Consider the following 17151-nt stretch of genomic DNA (forward strand, 5'->3'; position numbering starts at 1 on the left):
GGCCATACTTCCCCACCCCACCCCCAAGGTGCCTCTCTAATCCGGGGAGCCCCCAGGAGCAAGCATGAGACTACCCCGCCCCCCACAGAGTGTCACAATCCTTCTCACTCCAAAGCCTAAGAAAGAAAACCATCTTTTCAGCTAGCATCTCCTCCTCACTGTCTCCATTCCCCTCCAAACCACTCCATGTCCCTAAGGTTCATCCCAAGAACACCATTCAGTGACAGCAGCACCCAAGCCCCCCTGGCCACTAGGTGTGACTGCTACTGAAACTCACCGAGCTGGTCCTATATCCCCGCACATAAAAATGTTGGCTAAAATCTGACCCAGGGCAGGTGAGACGGCTCATGGGGTAAAAGTGATTGCTGCCAAGCCTGACAACTGAGTTGGATCCCCAGGACACACAGGGGTAGTAGGAGAGAGCCAGCTCCTGCAAGTTGTCAGGTAATCTCCACACACGTACTGTGGCACTCAAGTCCACACGTGTATGCACATATGAATGAAGAAATGAAGGAATGAATGATGACAGAATTACAGCCATCCTTTCAAACCCCACGTGGGTACCCCTCTTCTGCTCCTAATTGCCTCCTCCCACAGCACCTGATATGGGCACCTGGAGGGAAGAATAGATACAGGTCTCATCTCCTGGCCAGGTACCCCTTAACAGCCACACATCTCGCCCAGGACTACACAGGTAACTGACCAGGGGCTCAGTTACCTTCTTTAAAGGGCATGTTATTATTGTCCCCATTCCACAAGTGGGAAAACTGAGGGGCAGGGTGGCTAAGCAGCCAACCCCTCTCAACTAATCAGGAGCAGGGACTTGAACCCCAAGCTAGCTAACTGGTTTTTTTTGTTGTTGTTTTGGTTTGTTTTTTGTTTTTTGTTTTGGGGTGTGTGTGTGTGTGTGTGTGTTTTGGCTTTTCAAGACAGGGTTTCTCTGTGTAGCTTTGGAGCCTGTCCTGGATCTCACTCTGTAGCCCAGGCTGGCCTCGAACTCACAGAGATTCGCCTGGCTCTGCCTCCCGAGTGCTGGGATTAAAGGCGTGCGCCCCCACTGCCCGGCCCAGACCTAGCTAACTGTTACGAAGCCCCTGCTTGTTACTTGCCACTGCTGCAAGGCTAGAAGTGTGCTGGCTGAAGCTGGTGGAGCCCTGAGGGACAGAGAGACACATAGCCTATGCTAGACAAAACCTGTGTAATCCCAGCAATCAAGGAGAGACAGTGACATTGTCATCTGTGCCTGAAGATGTGAGCCAACAGTGTCCAGCTGAGCGGCAAGGGCCACAGGACAGGTACCATTCCTACCAGGAGGCAGGTGGACAAAGACACAGGTCCACCTACTTTTTGACTTAGCTCCAGCTACCAGTGCTTTCTGGGTGGTTCACGGCCAGTTTCTTCATCTCTCTGAGCCTGTCTCCAAACTGCTAGCTTGGAGAATGCAAGTACAAATGAAGGGCCTGGGTCCCTAAGGAGCTTCTGATCAGGTACACACCAGATCCAGCCCAGCCCCAACCACTGCAGCAGTATGGCCTCCTCCTAAGGAGGGGTATGCCCTCACTGATCCAGCTCAGGCTGAAAAGCCAGCAGGACACACAGTCAAGGCCAGCGGAAGGGACTGCCTAGTCCTCGCTACAGGCAGCATATATGGCATACAGACAATGTCGGACTAAATAAACATCGGGCCAATTATCGGATAGGCTCTTGATTATCCACCAAAGGGTGACGGTGGGGGTAAAGATACCAGCCAGGCGCTCCCACCATGGGATTGGGCAGGCCTAAATGCTCAGAGGCTCACCACCTCGAATCTCATTAAGTGACTAGAGTTCACAGGACAGCCAGCACACAGCCCGGACAGCCTTGGTGTGAGTTTCTTTAGCTCATCATACTTCATCCTCAAATTAAGTGAAGTCAAGGGAACGGGAGAGGAATGCTAGTGCTGTAAAGAAGATGCCTAATGGGACTTTGGATAGCCAGGAGACAGCACTCCAGACCCAAGTGAAGCCGGGAAACCATGGACCAAAGCTCCAAGAACACTCCCCAAAGAGACCTCAAGGCCAGTGGTTTTACCCAAATCCCATCGAAGACTCTGAGTATGAGGGTCTACAGAATCTAGCTGATGGTCCACATCCACCTCTCCCACCTGAATGACCTTGGTGGGGTCACCTGTGCCCTTTGACCTTCAGTTTCCCCATGTAGATCACAGAGCCCAACTGAGAGCCCATGTGAGACGGAATACCTAAGGGGACTCTGGATAGCCAGGGGACAGTACCCCAGATCCAAATGAAGCAAGGGAACCACAGCACCAGAGTTCCAAGTGCACCCCCAGAGACCTCACTCTGTGAAGTGAGAGTTACAGGAGCACCCCCTTTCCTGCAGTTCCTTATGGGTCCTTGCCTGCCAAGGCCTGTGACTAACCCCTCAATCCTGCCAGCTCCCTTATGTGGCCTCAGTCACAGGACAGGAAAGAAGAACAGAGAGACTCTGAACAGGAGTTGCAGAGAAATTGGAAGTTCATCCAGGCTGTGACTATCACTGCGTGCAAGACGTCTATGCTGCGATGTGAGAGAGACCAGGCCCTCAGGGGCACCAAGCCCTCAGGACACAGGAGCACAGAAGGATGGCACAGTCGGCTGGCAGGTTTGCTCAGTGGCTGCACAGAAGCATGAGTCCTGTGCCAGCGAGCCCTCACCCCAGCCCTAGCACTGAAGCTGTCCAAGCCTCTGCCAACTTGCTCTGCCCAAGCCTCCCTGTGTACAATCTGGGCACTGGGGCTGACCACTCAGCAGCGAGAGGAAGTAGTGTAGAGGAGACCGTCTCTGATGGGGCTTTGGGGTACTGTCCCAGAAGGGACCCCGTGGGGATACTTGGAAGGATCCCAGCTGTCTCACTGGATGGTAGAACAGAGTCAAGGAGATAAAGGACAGCCAGTACTGATCTGAGTGTGAGGGTCAAGGGCCACCAACATTACCACCAGCACCGTAACCACCCCAGTGGTCCCTGACCATCTGGGACCGGCTTGACTCACACCCTGTGCCCACTCTGTCCCCAGCCTTCACATCCCTCGATTCGCTCCTGTGTAACATCACTCTATCCTCACAGGATGAAGTGCTCATGACTCTACTATCCAGCAAGGCCTGCTACCTCCTGGGGCCTTTCCCCACCTGCAAAGGTCCCCTGCCCCGAGTCTTTCCTTTAGTGTGACAGCCCAAAGCCCAAGAGGACACAGAAAATGTTCCACTTGCTTACTCAGGCCATCAGGAGCCCAGTCCAGAGCCCAGCCCAAAGCCCACCGCCACCTCATCCCATCCTCCCATGTGGGAGGCCCCAAACTTTCTTCCCCCATCTTTCAGCCTCTCAGCATGCCAACCACTAGACACGTTTTCTTCATGACAGTCAAGACCAGCAATGGCCTCCTCACTGCCCAGTACTACAGACTCAGCTCTGAGACATCGGGGCAGAAATCCCCGGCACAGGCCACCCCAACACAGTCCAGCCTACAGTCCCTACATGCTGGGGTGGTGCTCTCTGCAGGGGCCAGGTTGAGGGCAGACCTGCGGAGGTGTGCTGAGGTCTACTCCTTTAAGCAGGAATCATGCACCAGGCCGGCCTCCTCTGGAATCAAGGAAGCTCACAAATGCAAACACACTGTGAAACACACACACACAAGTTTCCACGATTAACAAGGAAAGAGGACGTCAAGTGCCCATCTGTCCTGCAATCCACACCAAGGCAACCCAGCTAACAACCGCCATGAGAGCTGGCAGGAACCCAGAATCATAAATGCAAAAAAAAAAAAAAAAAAAAAAATCAGAGTCCCTGTTTCAGAGTCGCATGTGGCTTCTGCTTGCATGGACAGATGAGAAAGAATGGTTTGTGGTCTAACTTCATGTCACCTGGCTGGATCTTCAACATGTTTTGTTTTTGTTTTTGTTTTGTCATGGTGTGTGTGTGTGTGGTTAGTTTTGTTTGTTTTTGTTTTTGTTTTTATGACAGATCTCACTATGTATCCCCAGCTAGCTGGAACTACAGACCAGGCTGGTCTATATCACAGACATCCGCCTGCCTCTGCCTTCTGAGTGCTGGGCTTAAAGGCGTGTGCCACCACACACAGCTACCTGGGCTGGGTCTTTGAGGGAGAGAGAATATACCGAATAGGAAGAGGAGAGAGCCAAGCGGCCTGATTAGGGGGCCAGGGGCCAGAGAGCAGACAGGAGACCTGGACTCCTGTACCATCGCAGCCATGAGCTCACTGTAGGGTCTTGCTGTCTGTCTCCATCTCTTAAAACAGCCATACTCCTGAGGTTTCCTCCTGGACTGTGGGAAGACCAGGGGACGGACAGGGAAGAGCTCAAGGCTAGGGAAATGGACAGGTGTCTGGGAGCAGGCCGACTGTGTCACCTTGTTCGAATCACCAGGAGGATGAGAAGTGAGAGAGGGAACTCATCAGGCTGCACTGCACTGTCTCAGACTGGGGTGGGGGTGGGGAGTAGGACGACAGTAACAAGGCGCTCAGGCTTGAGCAGCAAGGTTCCTGTGGCCATGAAGGCTGCTGTATGGCCCTGAGGGACACAGGAATCCCTAAACCTATGAGTGAGACTATGGAAGGTGCTGGGGTGGGGCCTGGCTCTCGGTGACCACTCATTCTCATTACCTTGCTTTTATAGCTTGGGTGTGGAGTCAGGAAAAGAAGCAGAGGCCCGGCAAGCCACCCCTGCCCCCAGGCCACAGGCCCAGCTGCCACACAGCACACCCTACCCACCTTGCTCCCAGAAGGCCGCACAGACCTCACCACACAAGTCCCTGGCCCTCCTGTCCGTTCCCCCTAACCACCCTCTCACAAGAATTCCCCTGAATGTGAGGGGACTTAGGGCCACCAACTGGGAATTTCAGACAGGAATACCACCAAAGCTGGGGTTCCTACCCCCTGCTTCCTGCCTGCCATCCACTGCCAAGTACGGGGCATGGACACCAGCAGCTTTTAGGAAACTCCTCCCTTGCCAGTCTGCCCAAGCTATCCCATGTGCTTACCCACGGGCCCTCCCCCTGGGCACGGAGAGAAGACAACTTATTGTGACCCATCCACCTTGAGGCCTCCAGTTACAGGGAAGTGTCCCTGGCTACAATGATGGAGGGGCCTGTCTAAGCCATGGGAATGAGAAAGACACGGTAGAGACACCAGGTTAAAATCTGGCAAGTCATTACCTTCAAGTTTCTACCCACATAAACCACACAGCTTTGTAGCGCAAGCTGGCCTTCACCTCCTCCTGCCTCAACCTCCTGAGTACTGGGCTGAGAGGCATGCAACACCACACCCAGTTCTTAACTCCAAGAACACCAAACGTACGCACGCACGCACGCACGCACGCACGCACGCACACACACACACTGGCCATCTTCCCATTCACAGAGTGGGCGGATAAGAGCACAAAAATCACAAGAAATCAAAATCCTTCCATCAGTGCACCCACATCGGTCCCCACTGGTACCGCCCACAGCCGCGAGTGAGAAGAAATATGCCAACCTGAGAATTCACCCGGAGCAGTGATGAGGGAGTTGGTGGCCTCGGTTTCAGTGTAAGACAATGTGGAATCGGACAGATCTGTTCGAGGGGGGAAAAGAAAGAGAACTCAGTTGGCCGAAAGGCACCTGTTCCCATGCACAAAGGGCAGATGTCCCTGGTGACCACTTAGTAGATATTTATTCCTGTAGCCCAAGCTGACCTTTATTTCAGTACCTAGCCAAGGATGACCTTGAACTCCTGATTGTCTTGCTCTCCTAAATGCCGAGATTACAGGCATGTACCACCAAGCTGGGTTCATGCAGTGCAGGGAATCAAACCCAGGGCTTCATGTATGTCAGGCAAGCACTCTACCAACTGAACTACAATCCACAGACCCCTCACAAGTTACTAATGCCACTCTGTGACCCAGTCTCAGGACCACCCCAGACCAGGCCAACCATCTAGCCCCAGAACCCTGCTGGAAAAATCCAGACCGCTGTGACCCTGACACCTGGAAGAGCCTCGGTGGCCCTGACCACAGAAACAGTCCACATTCAGGGGACTGAGCAAGCACCAACTTGCAGCCTGTTTGGGTAAGGTTAAATTAAGTCCCTGAACAATTCATAGCTGCTCAACTTAATCACAACCATTAAAATTCTTGAAGTTGTTCGTTCTTGCTTCCTTCCTTCCTTCTTCCCTTCCTCTCTTCCTCCTGGAGCCGGAGAAACGTAACAAATCACCAGCCACCTCTGTCCCCACACGCCTCTAATTACGACCCAAGTGTTTGCTCTCATATTAACTTTTGCTGTCTCCCTCGCCTCTCCCACTCCCCAACATCAAAACGGCCTGTGGGGCTTGGGCTGGGTTTCTCATTCATGCTTAATTAAGTACTTCACATGGCATGCATCACCGGCCATCCCCTGAGTGCCGTGCGCAGAGATGGAAAGGGAACTTTTTTCTGCCCCACTGGTTTCATAAACTGATGCTCTCGGGGGCGGGAAGACTCGGGAAGTTTTTCCCCCTAGGTCTGGGCCTCTGCAATTAGCAGTGTGGGCTTGTCCCCAGTACAGGACAGGCCTGACCAGGAGTTGAGAAGGCATGGACCAGGAGACCTGAAACCTTTTAATCTTCTGGTCACCCAACACAAACCAGATCTGGCTGGGCTAGTCCCAGCTGGCCCAGCAGCCACCAGGGGCTGGGAATTCCTGGGACAATTCCCTCAGCTTAGGCTCTAGTTGGCTAGAATTCCATTTCATCTTGCAGGAATTTCCCCCCCTTTTACCACATAGCTTGAAGAGCAGGAAAGATGAAACATTAACCAATTTGGCTTTTTTTTTTCTTTCTTTTTTTTTTTTTTTTCCATTTCCCACTTGCCAGATGCTGGGTTTTATTTTGATTCCTGGTCTCGTGATCAGGGAGGCACAGACATGAACTAGTTGTGTGTGTGTGTGTGTGTGTGTGTGTGTGTGTGTGTGTGTGTGTGTGTAAAAAGAAATAATTCTCCGGGCAGTGGTGCCACACACCTTTATCCCAGCACTCGGGAGGCAGACCCAGGCGGATCTCTGTGAGTTCGAGGCCAGCCTGGTCTACAGAGTGAGATCCAGGACAGGAATCAAAACTACACAGAGGAACCCTGTCTCGAAAAAAAAAAAAAAGAAAGAAAGGAAGAAAGGAAGGAAGGAAGGAAGGAAGGAAGGAAGGAAGGAAGGAAGGAGGAAGGAAGGAAGGAGGAAGGAAGGAAGGAAGGAAGGAAGGAAGGAAGGAAGAAAGAAAAGAAAGGAAGAAAGAAAGAAAGCAAGAAAGAAAGAAAAGGAAATAATTCAAGGTAAAGGAAATAATTATTTCCTTTTTTAAATATTGCACTATTTCTCAAGGCATACAAAAATATCTGCTGGTAACAGTACTAAAAATAAAGACACAAGAAAATCTTCAAAAAAAAACCTTTCAATGATAAAGATTTAAAATTCTATAGTGTGTGTGTGTGTGTGTGTGTGTGTGTGTGTGTTTGTGTGTTTGCACGTTTGTAGGTGCACACTGTACGTGTGTGTAGACACACAGAAGTCAGCTTTGGGTGCCGTTCCTCATCTTGCTCTCTGAGCAGGGTCTCTCACTGGCCTAGTTCACTGAGTCCCGGGGAGAACTGCCGTCTTGGCCTCTTCCGTGGTGGGACTGAACTTATGTCCCAGCACTCTACTGACTGAACTTTCTTCCCCACCTGGAGTTAGCACTTAACACCCACTGTCCGCAGTGCGGAATGCCTGGAGCCTCGACACCACTTCTCATCTGAAGGAGCGGCACCAGCCCAAAGCTGGGTCCTATTACTTCTTTAAAAATTTACTTGTATTATTTTTATTTATGTGTAGGTGTGTGTGTCTCCATGTAGGTGTGTGTACCCTGGATCTGGAATTACAGACAATTTTGAGCTACCTGATGTGGGTACCGGGTACTAACTGCTACATCTATATAGGTAGCACCCAGAAGTTTTCCAAAGGACTAGGAAGGGCAAGTGGCGTCTACCTTTTGGAGCTACTCCGTACTGAGTACCTGTCACCCTTGCCGAGCCCACAGATCTAGACTTTCCACTGAGGTCATGAAAGGCAGCCTTCCTGGGGTGGCTGCTATAGAAAGAAATCTCTCCCAGATCTCCCCCAGCCTCTAACACCACCTTAAGCCCTGGAGAGATCCTGGTAGGATCTGGAGCCCCCAGTTCAACACGCACCTCCAGCAACAGCCAGCAGTACCCGAGGCCATCACCTTTTTCTATAGAGAGTAAGCACCTTCAACCACGAGAGCCTCACAACCTGCCCCGTTTGCTCAGCTCTGCACAGTAGCAAGACGGAGCAGCTGTGGGCAACTGGAGGAGCATGACTGAACATCCAGCTGCTTGCTTTCGGGCCACCTACATTTTGTGCACCTTTCATGTTTGGGGGAATGTTCTTGCAACTTTATTTTTTTTTCCCCACATCGTTTAAAAAAATAAAAACAGAGCCAGCTGCAGTAGTGCATGTCTGTAATTCCAGCAAGCAGGAAGCTGAGGCAGGAGGACGGAGAGTTTGAAGCAAAGCCAGCCTAGACTCTATAAGGAGATCGTGTCTCAATCAAGCAAATTAGTAAAAGCCATTCTTATCTCTTATGCTAAGATGGAGTTCTGTGAGCCCCAGCAAGGGTCATGCTTGCTTTCTGGGACTCAGGTGTCCCACCTGTGAAATAATGGGATACCTGTTAGCTTCTAAATGGTTACTCTCTAGGGCTTGTCCGTTTTCCCCCAAGCTGATTGACAGTTCCTCTAAGAATAATCCTGCCATTGTTTATGAACTTTTGACTTTTTCTTCCTCTAATGGAGAGAGGCATGTTCTCTAGGACAACCATCACTGTGTTGACTTAGGAGATGCTGAGGCAGGGAGATGGGGAAGATGGCCTGAGCTGTGGCTGCCCTGGGTTGGTGCCTCAGCCCTACAGCTCCCCAGCCCTGCAGCTCCTCAGCTAAGGGTCTCCCTCTCCTCCCTCAGCTGGCTCCTCCTCATCTACCACAAGACCATGACCCCTCTAGTTCCTAAAGAAGTAAGCAAAGCTCCCTGTGCACAGGGCACACAGCTGGAACAAAGACCACTGCTCAGCCACTACCTCCCACACCCCTGAGGGACAGCCCTCGCCCCACTGGCCACGGATCAAACTCCTCAAGCAACTCTGGGGTGGGTATATTTCTGACCTCACTGGGAATGAAGGGCTGGAAGGAACCTGGGGTGACCCCTGAGTCCATGACCCTGAAGGTGACCCTCCAGCCAGAGATCACACACTCCAGAGAGGATGCTTCTATCATAAACTTATTCTTGGTGGTCAGTTGGCAATGTTCTAGCACCCACACCATGCCAATGGACTTCGGAGGCCTGGGCCTCACAGTGACTGCTGGTGACAAAGTTGCTTTGTTGGAACTCTTCAGGCCAGCTCACCTGCTACTGGAACTCTGCAGACTACATCACTACTCTAAATCCACTGAGGAGAGCCCAGGACCTAGGGCATCTCTGCTTTTAAATATTTAGTTAGTTAGTTATTGTGTGTGTGTGTGTGTGTGTGTGTGTGTGTGTGTGTGTGTGTGTGTATGTGTGTGCGCGCGCGAGCATGAGTGTATGCACATGCATCACGTGCAAGCAAGTGCCCTTAGAGGCCAGAAGAGGGCACTGGATTCCCTGGAGCTGGAGATACAGGCAGTTGGGAACCACCTAGAGTAGGAGCTGGGAACTGAACCCAGATCCTCTGCAAGAGCAGCAAATTGCTCTCAACCCATGAGCCATCTCTTTAGGCCCTCATCTGCTTTCAAAATTGTATGTGTGCACCCCAGATAATGAGCTGACACTTAGCCCCAAGGTTGTAGAGAAAATCCATCTTGCCATTGCATAGGACTTATCTGAAATGACACACCCACTCCACTAAGTTCCCTCGGAGACAGCCAAGCCACCTGGCGACCTGTCCAGGTAGGAGACAAGGACAGATACAGCTCAACAAAGACTCCATGCCCTATCTGCCTGTCACACTCCCAATTAACACACTGGTGGACAGTAACTCAAGGCTGGGGGAGGAAGGAAGGGAAAGAGACCCAGAAATTCCAACCCACCTCCAAAGAGCAGCTGAAGTCAGAACCCATTCATCTCCCACAGGCCCATGTTTAAAGGTCATGGAGAGGTTAACGAGAAGCCTGGAATTTGAAGATGTAAATAGTCTCTCCGCAGCAGCCCAACGTGGGAGTGTTTGTAAAACTTCACCCCGTTTGAACGCACCCAATTCAGCCCACCCCTCCAGGGGAGGGCACACTTACCCAGTGGCTTGTACTGGTCACGAGGAGACAGCCGAGAATAGGGGGGTGGCGGTGATTCTGGAAGACAGGATACAGCATGTCACACCTGGTGTTCCACGTGCTTTTAACTATTAGTTTCCGCAAATAATAACCTCTGACCCCAGGATGTTTTCCATGTCGCCCACCATCTCTACGGCTCCCTGGGGCTCAGCCCCTACTTATGCCACCGATGCTTTGGGAGTTCCAGAGAGTTCCCTCGCCTTGCTAAGATGATTTCCTCAACTATAAAACAGGGGTGATAATCATAGACCTCTTGGTTTTGCCAGGAGGGCAAAAGATAGCATATGCAAAATGCTTAGCACAGCTCTTGGTCACACTCCCATAAACAGCACCTTTATTATCATCACAACTAGAAAAACACAAGGCAGAAGTCCGTGCTCGGGCTGCCAGATGATATACAAGGAGGCTCAGTTCTGTTTGCATTTGGGCTAAACACCGAGTATGGTCTCTGAGTATAAGCACAGGCCTTATGATATCTGGGATATACTTATGCTGAAATTTTGTGTTGCTTGTGTGAAATGAAAACTGAATGGGCATCCTAAATTTTTATTTGCTAAGTTCAACAAGCCAAATCAGAGTTCAGAAGGGCCACACATGGAAACGTGGTTGGGAGGAAAAAAGGGCGGGGAGGGGGCTGGTGAGATGGCTCAGCATGTAAAGAAGCTTGCGGCCAAGATTAAGGACCCGAGTTTGATCCCCAGAACCCACCTGGTGGAAGGGAGAAGAGACGGCCTCAAGTCATCTTCTGGCCTTCACATGTGTTTCATGCCATGTCTGCACCCCCCCCACGACATACATGACAGCAATAATAAATTTTAAAAAGTATTTAATCCACATTAGAACCACCATTCCTGGGTGGCTGCTGGGACCCTGGATGCCTTCACATTCTAAGCCAGTTACTTCCAGACTCTGGCATCAGTCTCTCGTGTTTTGGTAAAGAAAGGCCAGAGGTGGGTCCCAGCTTTCCGGCTCAGATTCTCGATTCCTGATTGTCTATGTTTTCCTTCCGGCCGCCTTTCATTTGCCGAAAATACTCCTCCTTCAAAACATACACTTTGCCTTCAGAGGAATTTCTTCGGCTCTTGCTTTACCGGGAAGTAACAATTTGCTAAACTAAGTAACAATCTGGGTGAATGAAATGACCCTCCATTTTCCGTAAATGAAACTGAACCCCATCAGATCGCAAGCTAAAGCAGACTCCACAGTAATAAAGGGGTAATAACTATTATTAGGTGGGTATCAGGAACGACACGGGGGTAATGAGTGTTTTCGCAATTATAATAAGGCACCATTAGTTAGAGGAGCATTAGTTATGTGCGTTTCAGACACCCAAAGGAGGCCTCCCTCTCCTGCCAACCTGTCCTCTGCAGCCAGAAGTGGCTTCCTCAGAGTCAAGGCTCTGAGTCTAGAGCAGGGACGCTCTGTGGACAGGGGTCACAGGAGAGGTCAAATAGGGCAAAGACACTGAAGGGATCTGAACATTCACTCTGTGCCAGGTGCTTTGAAGTCTCTCTATTGTCTCTAATTGTTTTTTGGGGTTTTTTTTTTTTTAGATTTATTTATTCATATGTGCATTGGTATTCTGTCTGCATGTATGTCTGTGTGAGGGTGTCACAAGTCCTGGAACTAGAGTTACAGACACTTGTGAGCTGCCATGTGGGTGCTGGGACTTGAACCGGGGTCCTCTGGAAGAACAGCCAGTGCTCAGCTGCTGAGCCAACTATCCAGCCCCATCTCTCATTCTTATAGCCCTCGAGAACACGAAGGTTAATCACGCTCGTCGGACACCTGCTTCAATTTAATCTTTTCTCAGAGATAAAAAATAAAATACCTGGCCGGGCGGTGGTGGCGCACGCCTTTAATCCCAGCACTCGGGAGGCAGAGCCAGGCGGATCTCTGTGAGTTCGAGGCCAGCCTGGACTACCAAGTGAGTCCCAGGAAAGGCGCAAAGCTACACAGAGAAACCCTGTCTCAAAAAACCAAAAAAAAAAATAAATAAATAAAAATAAAAAAAATAAAATAAAATACCTAAGATGGTATCCACATTCCCATCTTGCAGATGAGGAAACTGATTGCCTCCTGCCACCCAAGACCATCCCGGCAGAGCTGAGATTTGCACCCAGGCTTGACTTCAGCCTCATTGTTCCAAAGGGCCCCTCTGCACCCAGTGTTGACTCATGTTTCCAGGCAAAGACAAAAGAATGGGAGGAAGGATTGGAGAGCCAAAGGTACCTACCAGTGACCTCAAACAGGACACAGGGAGGAAGACTATACACTTTTAGTAAGAGCTACTTGCATTCGTCCTCAGCCCAGAGGCCAAACCTAAGAGAGGTCCAGTGGCCCAGCATGGAAAGGCCTGGGGCTCTGAGGGAGAGGGGACTGAGCCTGGGTTCCCACGGCACGGAGGAGACTTGAGGCCTGGTGAGTGGAAGTGACTCCCTGGGGAACTGGCTGTGGAGCCAGAACCAGAACCATGTCTGGTACACACCCTCTTTTACAGCCCCTGAAACCCAGGACACAGCTAGACATCTGCCCCCACACCTGTCTCCAGCAACAGAGGTGGTAGCTAGAGTGTGACATACAACGGTTAACCAATCCCAGCCTTCTCCACCCTACCTTTCTCTGAGTTTTTTGAAAGAGTGTTTCATATAGCCCAGGTTGGCCCTGAATTTCAGTATATAACCAAGGATGACCCTGAACTACTAAACCTCTTGTCTCTGCCTCCTGATCATATTACAGGCATATCCCTGGCCAGCCCCACTGTCTCTTACAGAGATTTTAAAGTACTAACGACGTTCCTCCTTCCGAAGCACCCACTACCCACAGTCACACCTGAGGTAGAGGCTCCTAACATCATCAGTGAGACAGACAGAAAACAGACAAGCCAGAAGTGCAGACATGCAGCCAGGGAAAGACCAGCTAAGCTTCTAGGAGGGACTTCATCTAACCACAGATCCTTCTAGAAAGTAAAAAGAAGCTTATAGTCACCAGCCTAGAATACAGAGCTCTAGCATGTCAGAGGTCAAAGGGGTTGGGGCTTCACCAAACAACTCTTTTTTAATTTAACTTTCATTTATTTTGGCTCTAAAACAGGGTCTCAGCACATAGCTCAAGCTAGCCTCAAAGGCATCATGCATCTTCCTGCCTCTGCCTCCTGAGCACTGGGATTCCAGGCACGCACCACCAACAAAAGCTCTCAACTCCTTTTTTTAATCGATGGGGCACCTGATATCTAGCCAGTAAAGGACCCGCCCAAGGCCATGCTGGAAGGCAGCCACACAAGCCCTTGAATTGCTGTTGGAGACCAACACCAGGCAATCTTAGGGGAGGGGGGAGAAACTCACAGATCACAAGATTCACCCCTTTAAAGTACACAATTTAGTTGTTTGGGGTACATTCCAAGAGTTGTGTGACCATCGCCATGATCTAATTAATTATAGGACATTTTCACCACCACAAAAAGAAAGCCTGTCCTCATTAGCAACCACTTCCTATATTCCAACCCCAAACCCCAGGCAACCACTAATCTACTTTTGTCTCTACGGATTTGCCTATTTGGAAAGTTTCATGTCCATGAAATCATACGCTACAGAGCCTTTTGTGTCTGTTTCCTTCACTCAGCACAACATTCTCCAGGTTCATCCAGGCCTTGGCAAGGATGAGCACTTCACCCTTCTTTATGGCTGGATGATATTCCATTGTGTGGCTGCACCACACTTTGTTTATCCATCCACCAGCTAATGGACATCTGGGTCGGTTCCACATTTTGCTGTTATGAATGATGTGCTGGGAACAATACCAGTAATTCTTACCCGTCATGTTCCCACTCCCCTCCCATACAGCCTCCAGGATTTAAGAAAATGGAACCACAGGACACTTAACTCAGGCAGGTTAGGCGAGCCCTCCACTGGGTTAAGACATAGGATCAGAAGAGAATCTTCAAGTTGACCCCTAGCTCTCCATCCACTTTCTAGAAGATTCTATCCTAGCTCTTGTTAAGAGTTATGTTGATGTGGAAGTAATTTACACACTGTAAACTCTAACAGAACACTTTCAGTCTCTGCAGGATCCTCTGAGAGAAAAAGAGAAAGACCTCAGAAACTCCAAGCCCCTCAGACCTCCAGCCCTAGGCATGGACTAAAAGAATCCCCCAACTTCCTCCAAAGGCTGAGTAGTCAGTCAGGAGCCAACAGCATCCATCAATCAGCCCAGTCCAGCCCCTCTCTGGTCAGCCCTCAGGGGCTACCCTAGCCTTCTGCGATCCAGACCTCCATGTGAGGCCAGAACAAAGTTCACAGCCTCTCTCTGAGCCTGGCCGGAGTTTCCATCACTTCCCAGCCATCTTTGCAGGACGGCTCTTCTTCGCTGTAGGACAAGATCCACGTGTTTGCCTGGGCCTCCGACTTCTCTCCCTCCCCAGGGGTGGTGACAGGCGGGCTGGCGGGTGGGCGGGCGGGGAGGGGGCCTCCTGGGTACCCGTTTCTTCTTCCCTCAGGACCTAAAGGCTCCAACCCCAAGCCTGAGGATCATCGGGAGGCCAGAAAAGGAGCTCCTGGCGCTTTAAGGCCAAGGAGCCTAACTGCCCAGATTCCCCCAGCAGCCAGATAAACAGCGCAGCCGGCTGGCGCCAGCAAGAGGCAAACTGGGCATTATCACGGCTTCCTCACCTCCAAGAGAGGAGCGGGGAGCAGACAGACAGGCCGAGGGGCCGCGAGGGGGCGGGGCGGGGCCCGGGAAGCCCAACTTGAAATTGATCTCATTTCAAAGGGATAATGCCAGGCCAAATAAAAAGGAAAAACTTTCTAGCCCATTCTAATTCCTCCAGGCCTGGCCTGGGAACCCTGTGTTTTCCTAAGCAGCCTCCTCCAGCCCTTTAGAAGTTCTCTCTCTCTCTTTCCCGGGCACAATTTGGATAATAGTAATTTACTGAATATAATTACAGAAAAAAAAAAAAGTAGGGAAGCAAAGAGCAGGGGATTCATTCCAGAGTTAATGGATACTTGCAGGAGAAAGGAACTCTATAAACAGGTCAGAGCTGTGATTAAAGTATTTCTCCACATTTCCGTCCACATAGGCAACCCACTAAGCTCAGCGCCGCCTTTAGTCCTAACCAGAAAGGCCCAGGAAAGATCGCTCCCACAGGCCTCCAGACTCTGTCCCGCACGGAGCCTGGTGTTCAGGACACCAGTTTCTAAGACAAAGCCCATGGGGCCTGGAACCTGTCACCTCTTCAGTTGTTCAGGCCAACCCAGAACTTTACAGATGAGAGGAAGCCAGGCTCAGAAAAGAAGGGGACCGTACTTCCCACATGTCTTGACACCGGGAGTCCTCGGGGGTGGAGGCTATGCACGAAAGACTGACTGATGCTGGGTGTTCCCATGCACTTTGCTCTCGTTGTGTGCGCGATCAGACAGTCTGTCTGTCTGTCTGCCTGCCTGCCTGCCTGCTTGCCCCATGCCCCAGCTCTTTTCCCTGAGCTGGAAAGTTGGGAGGAGCGGTCTCCTTATCAGGACGCGCTCGGCTGAACCCCAGCTATGTGCCCGCCCATTTCGAGGAGCCAGGCTGGCGGCCAGCCCCGGGGGCGGAGTGCACAGCAAAGGGCTTCCCCAGTCCCCACTCCCAGAGAAGGCAAGAGGGTCAACCGGGCATACTGGAAACTCTTGCTTCTTTCCCACAACCACAGTCCTCAGAGGTGCCCCCAGCTGGCCGACTAGGGCCCTCCTAGGTTCGTGGCCAGAAGAGGCCGGGAATAGATTTGTAGTGCATGCCTTTCCCCAACCCCCAGGGGGAAGGGCCTCTTGAGGGAAGCAGGGAATTAAGTTCTAATACTCAGTAGAATTGAAATGTCTCTAGAGCCCTCCCACACATACACACTCATCCAAGGTCACTGTCTGGACAGAGCCTAGGTCCAGATTCTATAGTTCATCAGGTCCCGCTCAACTTCTCCCTGGCCACGCAGGGCCAATTCTGAGTGCAAAGAGCAGGAACTGAGTGGGGTCCGGTCCTAAGGCCTCCAGCTTTTTGCTCCTCCTTATCCGGTCCACCCACCTGAGTAAGCCCTCTTTAGGCCCACCCCCTCCTCGGAGGCTGCTCCAGGTTAAAGGCGCGGCACTCCCAGAGGTGATCCAGTTACAGACACACCCACAGCCCTCCGTGGCTCAGACCACTGACCTAGCCCCACCCCCTTACCTCCTTCTCACTTCTTCCCACCTCCCAGGAGGATTTCTTGACAGCATGAATCCATCTCTCTCTCTCTCTCTCTCTCTCTCTCTCTCTCTCTCTCTCTCTCTCTCTCTTACACACGCACACCACATATACACATTCAGTACCTGGTACAGAGTAAATGCTCAACCAACTTGTTAGTACTGTGACTTGGTCACAGGAAAAAAAAATCCACTAGGGCCCTATGGAAGAGTGTCGTGGGCCCCACCATCCATCTCCTACTAGGAAAAAAAAAAGAGAGGAGGCAATAGGGTCCTCCTCCCCAGAGACGAGGCTGCAGTTTCCTCCAGGGGAAGCAGCTGTCAGCCTCCAGGCACAGAAAGCCAGGGACTACCCAAAGTCTACCTCGAGCCTGGAGAGACTGACCACGAGGGAGGCACATCAGGAACCACAGTAAAGGGAGAAAACTTTCTTCTCTTCATCCCACTAGGCCCTCGTCTACACACAGGGAGAAGCCAAGCTTCCTGAGTCCATGTTCTCTTACCACACTGAGTCAGGAGACCTAAGAACTGACCAGAGCCAACAAGTCTGGAACTACCTGTCCAATTCTCCCCTGCAAAGCCTCCAATGCCTT

The 17151-nt window shown here is 51.1% G+C and overlaps 1 protein-coding gene across 2 annotated transcripts in view; it reads right to left on the reverse strand.

Moving 5' to 3' along the window:
* Smad6 (SMAD family member 6) overlaps nucleotides 1–17151 on the reverse strand; it is a 72906-nt gene that overhangs the window by 53935 nt on the left and 1820 nt on the right. The window contains exons 2-3 of one of the 2 annotated variants that reach the window (XM_052711726.1): nucleotides 10317–10373; nucleotides 5525–5602 (exon numbers count right to left, since the gene is read on the reverse strand). In XM_052711726.1, the coding sequence (XP_052567686.1) occupies nucleotides 5525–5602; nucleotides 10317–10373 (135 nt within the window). The remainder of the gene's footprint in view (nucleotides 1–5524; nucleotides 5603–10316; nucleotides 10374–17151) is intronic. The other variant, XM_052711733.1, reaches the window with a different exon arrangement.

This window comes from Peromyscus californicus, unplaced genomic scaffold (assembly GCF_007827085.1).
Source record: "Peromyscus californicus insignis strain IS unplaced genomic scaffold, ASM782708v3 Scaffold_11__1_contigs__length_118956290, whole genome shotgun sequence".
NCBI classification, from domain to species: Eukaryota; Metazoa; Chordata; class Mammalia; order Rodentia; family Cricetidae; genus Peromyscus; species Peromyscus californicus.